At 39.4% G+C, this 16,134-nt stretch overlaps 1 protein-coding gene across 1 annotated transcript in view; it reads left to right on the forward strand.

The window, feature by feature from the left end:
- Positions 1–16,134, forward strand: part of FARP1 (FERM, ARH/RhoGEF and pleckstrin domain protein 1) — a 199,360-nt gene that overhangs the window by 135,508 nt on the left and 47,718 nt on the right. Inside the window, 9 exon segments of the mRNA XM_056497890.1 lie at positions 616–658; positions 1,753–1,831; positions 4,255–4,352; positions 8,840–8,954; positions 10,119–10,266; positions 12,754–12,849; positions 13,402–13,565; positions 15,138–15,206; positions 15,969–16,044. Of these exon segments, the coding sequence (XP_056353865.1) occupies positions 616–658; positions 1,753–1,831; positions 4,255–4,352; positions 8,840–8,954; positions 10,119–10,266; positions 12,754–12,849; positions 13,402–13,565; positions 15,138–15,206; positions 15,969–16,044 (888 nt within the window).

The following is a 16,134-nucleotide window of genomic DNA, read 5'->3' on the forward strand; positions in this document are numbered from 1 at the left end:
CACCCATGCCTTGTCCTGTTGTCTGCTTCACATCTGTCATCTGAGAGGACATCCCTCCTGCAGGTGGTGGCAGGAAGGCTCCTTCATCTCCATGGAGCCCAGCAGCAGGGCTCCACATTTATGCCCAGACCTGGTACTGGGATTCCTGTCGGGTCCCCCATACCAGTAGGCTGCTGCCACCTCATTTCTCCATTTGTCCAGCATTCCCAGCCTCAAAGGCAAGCTCCAGCTCCATTCACTTCCCTTTCTAAAGACTATTCAGGGTTTGGAACTTAATGACAGCATAGAACTGTCTGCCTAAACTCCTTATTTCAGTTGTTCTTTCCGGAAAATTAGTGGTTCCTGACCATATGTACTGTGATTGTTGGTGTCTGGGACAAGTGAGGGGGGAGATTTCCTCTCTGTTTCCCAGCTCTGCTTTGAAAGCTGTGCCCATTCACATTGCTGTTTCCTGAGCATCTTCCAGAATTTTGGGGAGAAAACCCACCATGTATAATAAAGGAAAGTACAGTGACCACACTGGAAAAAATAAATAGGCAGTGATAATCTAGGTATTGCAATTAAAACTGCTCTGGTAATTTGTTTAGAGATAACACCACCTTCTTTTGTTTTCAGGTGTGGCTTGATCTTTTGAAACCTGTTATGAAACAGATTAGAAGTAAGTACTTCCTTGTTGACATTTCTTTCTTCAGTCTGAGAGTACTTGAATAAATTAGGACTCTGTCGGTTGCAATCTTTATATTCTCAACCTTCTGCACTGAATTTTGTTGGAATAATCTTTAAATTCTGGCCTGTCCTTAAAAGATGAACCTGTGAGGTTATGTCACATGAGCACATGAACGGGCTGACCCCACCCCATGGGAGGCTGGGTTTAGTCAGTCCCTGGAACAGGCACTGGTGGCAAGGTAAGGAAAAGGAGTAGAGAAAAGGAGTTCAGTAAAAGAAGGACTAAAGGAACATACATTGCTGACTTGTAGTAGCAGGAATCAGAATAGAAGAAAAAGAACAGGAAGACTTTATTACTGGGAAGGAGCTGGCAGATGTATTAAAACTGTGTGGACATTGCTGCAGAACCTGAGACTCTTGGAGACCAAGAGGAGGCAACAGTTGGGATGGGGGAAGCTACAGTGGGTGCTAGGAAAGAACAGGAAATTTTAAATAGCCACCAGCTCTGGAAAGAGTAGAAGTATGTAGGAAAGGTTCTGATTATTTTGTTTCTCTGTCAAATATCAGCCAAGTTCTTAATTTATTGAGCTTTGCTGTTGAGATTCAGTTTTGCTTTTCTGGTCATATTATCTGAATGTATGCTCTGGCAGCTCTCCCTCTCACAAGACAGGGATGCAATAATGGTCCTTCTGTCACTGATCATACTTGGAAGAATTGGAACAAATGTGCTGTTCTTAAAACAGAAATAGTAATTCGCTAGTGGAGTTAAAAAGTACAGTGTATTTTAGCTCCCTCCTTTTCTGAAGCAGGGAAAGTACATACACATGTATTTCATTGGATCAACTGATGTAATTGCTTAAAACATACTTGGTTTTGGCAGAGTAGCCCTTGACTAAATTACTGTTCTCTTTTATTGTGTGTAAATTTTATTGGGCAGTCTCCAAATATCCTGCATACTAACAAAGGACAAGGGGTTATCATGTCTGTATGCACTGCAGGCTACATGAATGATCCCTTCTACATCATTGTGTATGTTTGGCCAGCATGTTTTTGATGTTTGTTAACTTCCTTTGACATTTTCCCTAGGACCGAAGCACGTTGTTGTAAAATTTGTGGTAAAATTCTTCCCACCTGACCATGCTCAGCTGCAGGAGGAACTGACAAGGTTAGTAGCTGTGTGACTCTTTCTTGTTAAATCTCTGATGGACACAGGGAAGAACATGGAATTTGAGATGACTGGATAAGGATTGATGACTGCCTCTTACTTTTAGCTTGGTATTATTTGTCCCAGCCTTGAAAAAATAGGCCCTGAGATTCAGCTGCAGTCTGTGCTGAGAGGTTCTGCAAAGTGCAGGAGTCCTTTGCATCCTTGCATATGGAGTCCTGGGAGAGCTTTACTGGCCCCAAGAGAAGTCAGTTTGGCTACAGAGTTCTCTCTTTGGCATGATGAAGTAATTTATTGGAACCCTGGGGTACCCCGCTGCAAGGGACATGTGCGACTCTGCACCCTCATTTGGGAGAGAGCTCTTTTGTGTGACTTGCTGGTTTGCAGCAGCATTGGACCCTGTCTGTATAGCCAACACAAATGCCAGGGGTTTGCACAGGTGGAAGTATGACTTTGAAAATGGAGAAATGCAAAGGAGAAGGAATAAAATGAAAAATAGGAATGTAGAGAAAAATATATGTGCAGACAGTGTACCTTAATACTAGTGTTCAAATGCTTTTCAGTGCATTTCAAAAACTTTGTTTAAACTTTAAATTTCACACTGTATTGGCACAAAAACTACTATTTCTCTGTGAGTAAGTATGTGTATGAGGGACCTGTTGAGGTTCTTTCTCACTAGCAGGTCTTTTATGTATGATCAGAAACATTGTTTTGTTGCAGTGTGTCTTCACTGCAACCTTTCACTCTTTTTCTGGTCTACAGTATTATTAGCTTTTAATTACATGTTTACATTCTGATTCAGACTTTTCGCTATTAGTTTTTATTTTCAATCTTCTCAAAAGACAAAAGTCCTCTTTTCCAAGGAGCTCTGGTGTCTTTATGACTTGTATTATAAAGAAGTCCACTTTTGTGATGTTCACTGTTTGTCATGTTTTGTTTTGGCAATAGTGCATTGGAATAGAAAAAAAATAAATAATTGATATTGCCTGATGTCCTGGAAAAAGTAGAAATGTGAGGTAGGAAGAAGTCTTTACTTGGTAAAGACTAAAGAATGAGAAAAAGAGTAAAAAGAATAAGGGGATGGATGAAAACTTGCAACGTGATGTTACTAATGAAACATTTCTATTTCTGAATAGATAATCTGCATATCTGTTTCTTAGTATGTGAACTGAAAATTATTTTTTGGTGATCTCTCTCTGTACCTGGAGATGTGTCTCTTAATCCTAATTACTTTCTTTGGTTAGATTTTAAGTATATATGCTAAGGGGCTTGGATATATATACACAGCAGTGTCTAGGATGTAAAAGCATATCCATGGGGAGCTGCTTTATCACTTGAAGAAGAAGAGACTGTAGCATTTTTGTGCTATGTTCCTCTACCAGGTGAATTTTGTATGGGTAGACAGATGTCTGCAGGTTTCAAAAGGATGTTATGTAGATCTGCTGTATTATTTGAGTATGTACACACACAGTACTTTTCCATACTCCTCAAATGAGCTTACCTTTTTCATTTAGTGTACCTACATCTTCTCATGCAGCAACTCACTGTTCAAATGAGAGCTTTTCTCTAAACCTACATAAAATCCAGTCTTATTAAAATTATTTGGATCCTAGTATGAGATCTCCAGAGGAGCAGCAGTCTTTGGAAGGCTTGTTAAGGTGTGTCTCACCACTTCAGGTTTCATACCAGCTAGCAAGCCCATTACTGGCTTGCTTGCTTTTTTTTTTTTTTTTTTTTTTTTTTTTTTTTTCTCTTTTGGAGAAGAGTTGGATACAGAATAGAACTAAGACATTTTCTGTTGAAATTGAAGCTAAAAGAAATTTAAATGTTGAAATAATATCTTGGACTTCTGTTGTCTCTGCATTTAAACTGGTGGTGTAGGATTGCCCTGCATGGCTGAAATGGTTTGGAGACAATGTTGGAAAGGCTGGTACATGGACAGTGCAGATATTAGGGCCACAAAGGTACCAGAGCTAGCTACAGTTGTTTGATCAAGATTTTGTGCCTCATTCCCAATTGAGGTGGAAGTTTAGAGTTCACTTTGTATTCTACAAGAACCAGCTGATAACTCTAAATCACTGGTTTATCTGTCATTTCTTTGTGGTCAGAAGCAGCTGTATTATCTCTTGCTGAGTACTTAATAGCTGTCAGATTTGCTAGCCCTGTCATATCTTGTTGCTCTGGTTCCAAACAGAGGGAGGAAGAGAGAAAAAGGGAGATATCTTGGTTCTTCAAAGCAGCCACCATGTACAGCTCTAATGGCAGTAATGCAGTATCTGTTGTGTTTTATTTACCCTCTAGACTAAGGTAATTCAGATAACTTCTGTAGATTCCAAAACGTGAAGGGAATGTGCAGTCAAAGCCAGAGCTGGGATTCTTTCCCTCCTGCTTTGTGTAACTCATTGTTCACTTCTGTTTTGCAGGTACCTATTTGCATTGCAAGTGAAGCAGGACCTGGCACAGGGAAGGCTAACATGTAATGATACCAGCACTGCCCTCCTAATCTCACATATAGTACAGTGTAAGTTCCCTTTTTTCTTCTTTCCAGGTGGATAAACAGGATGATTGGTTGGACATGCTTTGCAGGGTACCTGTTAGTAGCTGCTGTAGGGATAGGTTTAAGCCATATGGACAATTTATTGTAGTTCTGTATAGTGGCATTCAAATAAAGATAATTTGCTATTTCAAATAAAGAAGAGTTTCTGGTCACTGGATTTGAATTTCCAAAGCACTTGATAGTCTGCCAAAGATCATTTAAAAAGTAGACCTTGTAGGCAGTGGCAAACACATTGAATTCTGCTGAAATCCTGTTTTATTATACTTTACATCATGTCAGCAGGGTATTCAAATTCCTGGAGATCTGTATGCTGTCTAGGGAATGTAGTAAATAAACATGCTTAGAATGCCAGACTAAATCACAGTCCTAAGAGGAAACTGATAGAGAAGAAAAGAAAACAATAGATTTTAAGCCTTTTTTTTTTTAACACTGTCCAGTAGAATCATACATTAATTTTGTTAATGACATCAAAGCTTCTTTTAGCTTCCACTTCACTTGAAAGACAGTATATGTTTTCCCTTTCAAGACTTTATGGATACTCATCTTAAGAATAACATTAGGAAAAACCGCTTAGCACCAAGTATAGTGGTTGTAATAGACAATGTTTTGCATGGTCCTTGTACAATTCCATATTGTGTACTTCCTCTGTAATGCTGTTGTATGGGAATTACAGTCTATAAAGACATATGGAAGTTCTTTGGAGATGACCAGATAAATCTCATGATTCTTTGTCACAGTCTGTTAGAGTGCCAGGGCAGTTTCTCATCAATTGCTGTTGGAAAGCAAGGTATTTTATGATTCTGTTTGCTGTGGTCATCATTGACCAGTATGACTGCATAGCAGTAAGATGCTATGAAATTCTGTAGTCCTCATTCCTTTTTCAAACTGAGTATTTTTTGGCAGCATAGACTTAAAAAAATAAAATCCTTCACTAGTGTGGTTTTTATATCTTGTTTTTTTTCCTGTTAGTGTCCAGCAATCCAGCTGTATTTCTTTTCTCAGTTAAACTAGTTCTAACTTCCTTTAATCTCAGGCAATAAAAAAATCTTAATCATTTGGGGAAATTGAGTCTCATTTGCTAAACTACATTCTAGGAGGCTGAGTTTTCCTAAATGTTTGTGAACCATAGAAATGTTGAGGAGTGGACACTCTAATGCATGTGTCTCTCTTCATTTGAGGTATTGCTTTATGATCATGTTTGCTAGAAACCTCTGCTAGAAGCTTGCAATTGTCCTTTTTATTTCACCATCTTGTGTCTCATGAACGTTTTTCTATGAAAATTTTCTCTGGTAAGAATATACACCTGTATCTTACCTGCATGACTGTCTTTATTTGTTTTGTCTCTAGCTTATTATTCAATAGCAAAAAAAATTATTCATTTGTCTGCAATAAAAATCAGAGTAAACAGATGATAAGAGTAATGGTATCAAAAGGGAAAGATTGAGAATGCAGGTTAGTTATTGTATGTCTTACTAATGCTGTGCCAATGAGTGGTTCCCATGGGGAATATCTGATTCCAGGAGGCCCATATATTATGTATGCAAGCTTGTGTCAATGTTATAGACTGTTACTTATCATAAAATCACAATATGACAGCAAATAGGTTTCTGCTAAATTAGCATGTATATTACAGAATGAAATTTTTTTTGAAACATTCAATTTTAAACTACCTTAAAAGCATTGTAAAAAGTGTTAGAAGTGAGAGGACACTTGGATACTGCAAATGGATACTGTAGGATGCCCTACAGTGAGTGTGTGAAGTATGAGGATGGACTGACCAGGAGCCAGAGTGTGCCCAGGTTGCTACAAAGGCCAGTGGCATCCTGGCCTGTAGCAAGAACAGTGTGGCCAGCAGGACCAGGGCAGGGATTGTCTGTCCCCCTGTACTCAGCACTGGTGAGGCCACACCTAAAACTCTGTGTCCAGTTTTGTGTCCCTCAGAAGGACCCTCAGGTGCTAGAGTGTGTCCAGAGAAGGCTGGGGAAGGCTCTGGAGCAAAGGTCTTGCTAGGAGCAGCTGAGGGAGCTGAGGTTGTCTAGCCTGGAGAAAAGGAGGATTGGGGGGACCTTATCTTTCTCTACAGCTGCCTGACAGGAGGTTGTAGCCAAGTGGGGATCAGCCTCTTCTCCCAGGTAAGGAGTGATAGGACAAGTAGAAATGACCTCAAGTTGTACCAGTAAAGGTTTAGATTGGATACTAGGAAACATTTCTTCATGGAAATAAGAAATTCCAGCATTGGAATTGGCTTCCCCAGGTAGTGATAGAGTCACCATCCCTGGAGGTATTTAAAAGACAAGTAGATGTGGCACTCAGGGACATGGCTACTGGTGGACTTGGCAGTGCTGGTTTACCAGTTGGACTTGATGATCTTAGAGGTCTTTTCCAAATTAAGCAATTCTGTAATTCTGTCATAAGAAGAAAAGAGCTGAAATACAAAGCATTAGATGTATCAGCATGGTGTAATGCACTTGCAAGGTAAGAAAAAAACCATCGACAGTGTAAATAAGCCTTTGGCTAAATCACACAAAAAGATTTTAAAGAATAGTTAAGTGTGAGGCTGACAATATTTACAATATAACTCCCTCTCATTCTTGATGGAGTGCTACTATAAAGTCATTTAGGGTGGAAAAGGAAGGTAAGGCAGTAAATAAAAGCTTGTTGAGTATGAGGTCAGAGAGAACAAATTCAGAAGTAACTTGAAAGCCAGGAAGACAATTTTGATAATGGGTTAGCAAGTTGAAAAACTCTGTGAACATTTTAGAAATCATGTAGAGGTGAAGAAAGTGTCTTCTATACTGTTGACTCTGAAGAAAGCCCTACAGGAGGTGTGTTAAGCTCATCTGTGTACACAGACCTAGGGGTTTTGAACTGCATTTTGAAGAATCCAGGCCCATGTTATTTGAGGTGTTGCAAATTTAGGTGGTTTTATGGCTTCATTAAAGAACAGAAGCTTCCCATTTATTTGAGGTAGGATTAAAAACAGACCTTGAAGATTTTTGAGGCTTGGATGAGTAAAACTGGAAGCAGAGAGCTGTTCTTGATATCAGGACACACAGGACAGTTTTAAAAATGGAAATTCTCAAAGGTTATGTAGTATTTCTACCATTTTAAGAAATGATTGAGAGCAGATGGGTTGAATGAGGGGGTGTAAATCAGACAGTCTCAGTTTTCAACTCTTTTCCACCTCTGACCTTCAAAGTAAAAAATGTCATCATGTGTCTGCAGGCAGTTTGGGTCAAAAAAGCTGCTGCTCTGTCATTCACAGATGCTTTGGTTCCTCATTTTCAGTGCCCACACAAGGCTGCTGTTTCCCCTGTGCATTTAAGGTGCATCTGATCGCAGTTTGTCAGAAGTACAGTGTTTAAAATGCGATCTGAAACCTTTCCTTTTTCTGAACAGACTTGGTTTGAGCAGAACTGGATCAGGGTTCATTTACGTGGGTGGAGCTGAGGTAAGGGTGAGGCAGGTGTATCTGAGCAGTGTCTGTCATATCCTGGGTCAGCTGTGCAGCCACGTGTCTGGCTGCAACCTGCATTTCATTTGAGGGCACTGGATTTTAATTTCCCTGACGTTACCAAGGTAGCAGCCTTTGTTGCAGCGATGTTGCTATTATTCCATTGGGTTTGCAGGCAGAAGCTTCTATGCCTGTTCAGTGAAAAAAAACTAATAGCAAGATTTTCAGAGACATTCCAAGAATAGCAGGCAGCAAGATAGTAATTTGGCACCCACAGATAGATTGCCTGCCCCTCACCCCCACACCTGCCAAAAGAAGGAAATTTCCCTGAATGGGCTGCAAAATGGAAGGTGGGTGTGCCATACTGTTGCACACACAGTGTTGAATAACTGCAGCAGATGGGAACAGCTTTGAGGAGGAGGGAGACAGAATGTGTCTCAAACTGCTGTGGAATTAGAGGAAGACAAATGTTTCATAATCCCATGAGGTAAATTACAAGCTAGTGTTCAAACAAGCAAACAGCAACATCTTTCTGACTTTCTCTCAAAGGTTACCATGTGGGACATGGGTCTGGAGAGGAAGCTAGTGCTTGGCTGCTCCATGGAGAGGCACCTGGGCACCATGAGAGAGTGTGAGAGAGATGGATGAGTTCTGCTCAACTAGTGCTGCCCTCCCTGTTTTCCTACCCTTATCCCCCACACAAGTCAAGGTAGCACTGAAGGCTTCATCTCTTCAGTTGACATCCAACAACTTTCTTAGATGTGGTAGATGGGAGAAACCCTGGGACTTCTTCTCACATACCAAATACTAGCACAGAGGAGAAGAGATTAACCTGTGGAAGATAATATGGTAGGAATCTGAATCATAAAACCATGACACAAGTTGCAAGGAACTCTGCTTCTCTGCTCTCTTCCTAGCTGTCTGGGTCTTTTGGATTGACCAGATTATTCACATGTTATATAGTGTTTTAATAGACTCCTCTTAAAATTCTCCACAGCTGAGATTGGGGATTTTGATGAAACCATAGATCGCGAACACTTAGCGAAGAACAAGTATATACCTCATCAAGAAGCACTAGAAGACAAAATCATGGAATTTCACCGTAACCACATGTAAGACTTTCTTGGTTTTGTTATTGGCCTTCTTTTGCTGTAGAGTAGTTCTAATGGTAAGTATATGCTAGATCTGAAGTACAAAAGAGCTGTGGACTTCTGAGATTCTCAAAGGTTGCTTCTCAAAAACTGTTAAAGCCTATGAACTTTCTGAAGGTTACTCCTGCCTTTTCCCCATCATCATAACAAGATGTTTAAAGTGCAATTGATTCGATACTCATTCAAGCATGCTGTTATTTTACAGTCTATTTCATACAAAACGCTTTACTGCTGATTTTGTGCATGCAGGTATGATTGCAAATCACGACTGATCAGTCAGGCACTTCTGGCAGTAGTCTTTTAGTTTAAAGGACACTGAATGTTGCTTTTCAACCTTTCCATACTTTATTTTGAGATAGGTTGAAGAAAGGGTTTAGTGATAGTTATAGGAAAAACACTGAGTACTTGCAGAATTAAAGATCTGGGGGAACAGAATTCAAGATGATGATGCAAATTGGTATTCTAATGTCTGGAAAAAAAAACCTGTACTAGAAAAATGATGAACAGAAGTGCCAGTAAAGCTTTGAAAAGTGTTTTTCAGCTGTTGAGAACACTACAAGATGTTTCATTTTTGAGCTAGATTGAATAATAGGTGAGTGGTAATAATTTCTATGGCAGTAATAATCAAAACTTTATGTAATTTCATCACAATTAATGATGGTGGTGCTTAATCACTTCACAGCATTTATGGTAAGGTTTTCATGCCTTCTGTTCTACTTCATTTTGGTAGTACATTCACTTTTACAATGAATAGCATCATTACACACTTCCATTCATGATTTTTTTTTTTAGGAATATCCCATGTTTTCCAGGGATAAAAACAAAAGGAGGTAGTAAGTTCTGTTAGAGCCAATGGTTTAAAATCCAGTTGTATCAGGTGTCTCAGAATTGGAGCAATCAAAATTTATAATAGACTGTAAAATATATGTTTTCTTTGATATTTGTTTAGACTAAGTTGTTGTTCTAGCTGATACAAGTCTGGGGACGTAGAAAAACCATACAGATATTATACCTCTGACAGTCTCAGTGTCTTTGATCAAATGTCTCTTTGTTCTGTGGAGGACCTCTTGATCTCTATTAAAAGGTGTGACAAGCTTGTGAGTGTTCTCTGTTTTCTTTCTCAAGGGGACAGACACCAGCAGAGTCTGACTTCCAGCTTTTGGAGATTGCCCGTCGGCTGGAGATGTACGGGATACGCTTGCATCCAGCCAAGGACAGGGAGGGGACAAAAATCAACCTGGCTGTTGCCAACACAGGCATTCTGGTGTTTCAGGTTAGAGCTGCTCAGGACGTGATTTTATACTTCATAAAGCAAAGAGATCTCTGACAGAAGTAAGAGTTCAGGAACTCAGCCATGTCTACAGATATTCAGTTGGGAAAATGCAGGAACTTCCAAAATTTTTCTAAGGATGATCTTAAACCTGTTTTAGCTGCATTAGGTCCTTTGCCTCCAGGGACTCCTGCTTTATGTGAATGCACAGTGTAGAACTCCATCTGCATCCACAATGTGCTGTTCAAGATGCAAACTGAGCTGTGGCTCACAATTTGCAGGTTGGTCATGTTGACTTTTCCTGCACGTAGGAGCAGGTAGGTGCCTATTAAATGGGTGAGAAGCAGAGACAAGTGAACAGTAGACAGCTGGAGTCCAATGCAAAAGGGTGAAGGCAGTAAATATAAATTCTCTGTAGTGTTACTGTGTTACTTCTTCAAAGTTTTTACCATTTTCTGGACCAGCCTTGGCCATTATATCTTTGCTGAACCCATAGATCTTACTTCTTTCCCTTAAAGATCCAAACTGTTCTCCTTCTTTTCCTTTCCTTTCCTTTCCTACCCTAGTCAGTCTAGTAAATATTCATGAGACATCATTAGTAAAGATGTCAAATTGTCATTCTGCAATTCCCCTTATGTAAATAACAAATTTGGCTTTTACAATTGTTAAGCTACAGGTAGTCAGCTGGTGTCAGCTGCTTTCACTTTAGATGCTTACCTGACTCTGTGCTAAAAACAGTAAGTTATTCTTTAAAATTTCCCTTTTTACAATTGTCAAGATTTAAAAATACCCAGCCAAATAAACAGCCAAAAGGAGGCAGCAATTTAAAAAGATCCCTGATCAACTGAATGAGTTGGTAGTAGAACCCCAAAGCTGAAGCATAGATTGAAACATGAGAGCACTAGGACATTGTTAGAAATGTACATAATTCAAGTAATTTTATGTTCAGGCTCTTCCCCTGCTTCCTCACAGCATTTTCATCAGCTGAATTAATGAATTGCCAAGCCTTGTAAATTAAGACTGTCTTCAAGGTGAAAATGTGTGTCCACAGAAAGCAGCATGGACTTCAGAGTCCCAGCAGCCAGCTAGGATCCTTCCCTAAAGTGTAGCTGCAGGTTGATGGCCCAAGGCTTGATTTGTCAAAGTCTGAAGTCATGTCTTCTTGACCTAATGTGTTTGGGACTTTCAAAACAGTTTTGTTTTGTTTTTCAAGTTTCTGAAAAGCTTGGAAATTTTACTGGGTCAAGCTCCAAGACTGAATGCTGCAAAGGAAGTTGAGCTCTGACATGCTGGAGTCTGCCCAGCAATTGGTGTCTGTCAGTAGGCTTAGGGCTTCCTTCAACCACTTCATAGGTCAAGAGCTAAGTTCTTGTTTTTATTTTGGTTATAACTGATAGAAATTGAAATATGAGGATCTCATTAGAATGACCCCAGTGAAAATAAAGGTTCACTCACAAATGGCATAAGCTGTAGTCAGAGTTATTTTAAAGTCTGCCATTTATTTAGAAATCAGTGTCAGTGCTGCTGATTATTTTAAGTAGATTAATTATGTGATTCTTAGACAGCTGGTTGACTTAGCAGAGATCATTACACTGTCATTACTCCTACAGCTGTCTGGTGATGGCGCCCGAATCAACGTGTGTTTCTGCATTTAGCAATCCTGCAGTAGTTCTCTGAAACTTCTGTGCTGTGCTCTAGGAATGTTTGTATTGAAGTCTTCATTGAACAAACTGCTGTAGTGAATATTCTAACATAACACCTCCAACACCTGCTGACGCAGATAAAAGAATTAAACTTCTGGAGGGTAGGGGCTAGTGATGTAGTGGCTGGGAGTTGGAGTATTATGAAGATAATTTCCTTTTTGCTGTTTGCTTATGTATTGGTTGCTTTTTCCCAGAAAATAATTTTGTGGCTCTTTCGAGACAAATAATTTGTTTAGATTGCTTTTGCTTCTGGTGCTCCCTATGAAAAGTCTAAACACGCACAGTGTTTTTTACTTCCAATACAAAGCCTGCAGTTGCTTCTTTCTTCTGCAGTTAAGCAATATTTAAAGGGGTATTTATTTTGCCCTGCAGACATAAAAAGGGGGAGGAAATCTACCTCATCAAAGTGAGGTGACGTGTCTTGATTCCCTGCTTTCTCTGTCACTGGTGGGAATAGAGTGAGGCACCTTTGGAAAGTGATTTAGTCCACAGAAAGTCTTGAGTCTGCATAGTGGCACAAGATAGCAGAACCTATCTTATGCAGTGATACTGGGTTGGATATTTTCACATAACTAGTTCTGTATTGCAAGAGTTTAAGCATAAGTGCCTGCCTTCAGTCATTGCACCAGATGTTTTTGGTTTGCATTATCAGAAGATGAGTTATAAGAAATACCATCATTTCAAGTTAAGTGAACAGATGATTAATTTATGACAAGCGTCTTTAGTGGTTTAGATTTTTCCATTCAGATCTGGAATGATTAAACCCAGCTGGCTTTGTTCTCTGTAGGGTCACACCAAGATCAATGCCTTCAACTGGGCTAAGGTTCGAAAGCTGAGCTTCAAGAGGAAACGCTTTCTTATCAAGCTACGGCCTGATGTGAATGTAAGTCCTTGCTAGGAGTTGATGAAGTTGACAAAAGGTTATTTGGTAAATTCCTGCTCACAGATCACACGTGGTTTTTATCACCTCATGAATATTTTAATTGCTTATGTTCACTGCTGGTACTGTGCACATCAACCTGGCATCTCAGATGAGCAATCCTGGCAAAGGATATGTAAACTGAATCAATCATGATAGAATGTCCCAGAGTCATCTTCTGGTGGCAACTCTGGTACTGTATCATCAATTCTTAAGGTACAGCATATAATCAACTTCTCATTAACATTCAAACCACTGCTTTATCTGTTATATTTGTCTATGAAAGGAAGTTTGAGCAATAGCTTTGGTACTGACAGGCAGTCCAGTGGTATCTCAGTATTAGAAGGATAGGGGCTGTTAAGCCTGAAAGCCAGTAAGTTGGGAAGAAGCTTTGGGGGGTTTTTTTTTTCTTTTTTTTTTTTTTTTTCCTTTTAATGTAGCACCTGATTTGTCAATGCATTTCTCTAATCTGTGTTGCTTACCAGCTTACATTGCAAATGCTATCCCAATTTTCAGAGTTCATTCCAGGACACCCTGGAATTTCTTATGGCCAGTCGAGATTTTTGCAAGTCTTTCTGGAAGATCTGTGTGGAGCATCATGCCTTTTTCAGGCTTTTTGAGGAACCTAAACCAAAGCCTAAACCTGTTCTTTTTTCTAGAGGTTCTTCATTTAGGTTCAGGTAAGACATACATTTTTTCCACCTTTGTTGCCTCTCCATTTCAAAATCACATCCATAATGGTCTAGGATTAAACCTGTTATTTTCAGCTCACCCTTTTTACATTGTAGTGTGCTCCTTTATGTTTTCCATTGCATCCTCTCAGCCAGAATAGTGCAGAGAACACTGTGAGGGAAAACCCTGCTTTAATTTTGCAGTAGCTGTTGCAAAGAAGCTTTCTTGAGGTAAGATATAAAGTATATAGGTCCAGCTGGTTTTGCACAAGAAAATTCACCTGTGTCCTAAGCAACACTAGCTGGCAATTTTTGGGAATTTTTTCCTCTGCTCCTGGTATGGGGTCTTTCCTATGTATCAGAGTTGAGATTTGTATTTTTGCTGCATGTGCCTGTGATAAACCCATATTTCTACAGTTAAAAGCAAAGGCTTAGACCTGTAGAAAAGCTTTTAATAGTTGGGTTATTGTTTGGGTTTTTTTTTCATTACTCTGGCAGAAGTATCATTGTAGATATTGCATTGTGTATGCCAGGGGGAAATCCTTTTATTCACACAGTTTATTTTGTTTGTGGAGCTGATACAAGCTGTACAGCCAGAAATGTTCTTTGCTGAGATGAATAATGCACTCTAGATGCCTTGCACAAGAACATGGTATATCTGTAGCCATCCTGACTCTCTCCCCACTATGTTTGCTGCCTGCAAAGTAAATTAACTAAGATGGAAGGACCTATGTTGGGTAAACAAGCTATAACTTGTTACGTTTCTGTCTGAAGCAGATAGGAAACTGTAGGTGCATTCATTTTACCTCAGGATCTGGAAAGCAGGTTTTGGCTTCATCCTCCACTCACTGTGATCTGTCTTACTACATTCAGTAACCTTTTCCAAGCCCTGAAAGCCTCGAATGAATTGGAAGAATTTGGCTCTCAATTGAGCATTCTTGAGGTGTGGGTTTCCTGTGCTGCTTTCAGTTTGCTTTGGAGTTTATAGCTTTGCACAATAGGCAGTGCTCGAGTTCTCACTACTTCACACCCTGTAGCAGAAGGGGAGAAAGGGATTCTAGCCTAAATCTCTGCAGAAGAGGTGTATTTTATAGTAGCAACCAAGGAATGAAGTGCATGTCAGGGAGTTTCGTCTTGGTTCCAGGGTTTACCAATATCAGATAAGGCTGGTATTCGACTAAAAAGGATTCAAGAATGTATTAATTCATAAATTAATAGGGAAGAAAGCTTAACCCCTGCTTCACTTTCCATTGTAGTGACTTCCCAGTAATGTAGTACCCTGTAGGGCCCACACAACTGAATTTAAGCAATTCTGAAATGGCATCAAAAAGTAGCTCCATAGCAAAAAAAAAAAAAAAAAAAAAAAAAAAGAAAAGAAAAAGGGGCAAGTAACATGCAAAATGCTAAAAATCTGTGTGTGTCTGACCAGGTCCTCTTCTGTATGATCTTAACATGAGTTTCTGCTGATAGTAACAAGTACTTTTCTTGGTTTTTGTGACATTATACACAAACCAAATACAGGTTTATGATGTCCAGGTAGTATATTGCATTAAATACTTTAAAACTCTGGTTTTCTTCCAGTGGTCGGACTCAGAAGCAAGTTCTTGACTATGTTAAGGAAGGAGGGCACAAAAAAGTGCAGTTTGAAAGGTGAGAAGAAATAAATTTATTATCCCAATATGTTATAATCTTAGAGAAGTCATGATTTCCAGTTAATTATAGTCTGAGATCTTGGCACTAGTCCAAGGAAAAAATTCCTTCTCTGCTGGTTTGACAGTTTATCACATGTGTAATATCCCATGATCCTGAATGTTTTGGCAGAAGTTTCATAACTTACGGTTTACTTAAAATCAGTAGTCTTCAATCTGTTTTTCAGCAGTGAACATCCTACTGTCACAGGTAACTTTCTCCCAATTTGATTTGCACCCTCTTTGCTGGGATATGGTTAATGTATGTGAACAGACATATTCACATATTCATATTCATGAGTTCAGAATAAAACTGAAAGCAAGAAAAAGTAAAGCCAAGCTCAAGGGAGAGGTCTCCAGGGAAACTGGAAGTCTTCTGGCTCGCTAGAGCCAGTTCTGTCTGAACTCATCATGCTCATGGTGAGCTGAAAATAATGGCCAAAATGCCACAAAGACCATGGCAGCAGTTCATTGCTTATGATTCATGCTTACCTGATAGACCATTTTTCCTTCAGTGCTTCTCCCTTTTCTTACAGTGATATGTTTGCAACACATAGCATATTAAATTTTTACAGAAAGGAGGAATCTTAATCTGTTTTGGAGCAAAATGTATAAAAGCTGTTATTCAAAGGTTTTGTTTTAAAAGAGGCATGTCTTTTGATTCCTGTTTGTAGAGAAAAAAACCCTGAAATAGCTCTTTATGTGATTTTCCTTTTATCTCCAGGAAACACAGCAAGATTCATTCCATCAGGAGTCTGACTGCACAGCCTTCAGAACAGCATACAGAGGTGCCAAAACAAGTCAGTGATGTTGATGAAACCCTGGAAATGAAATCCTTTTAAACATTTCTTCTTAGATTACCCTCCACTGATTGCTGTTTTGAAACCCTA

Source organism: Oenanthe melanoleuca, chromosome 1, assembly GCF_029582105.1.
Source record: "Oenanthe melanoleuca isolate GR-GAL-2019-014 chromosome 1, OMel1.0, whole genome shotgun sequence".
Lineage (NCBI taxonomy): Eukaryota > Metazoa > Chordata > Aves > Passeriformes > Muscicapidae > Oenanthe > Oenanthe melanoleuca.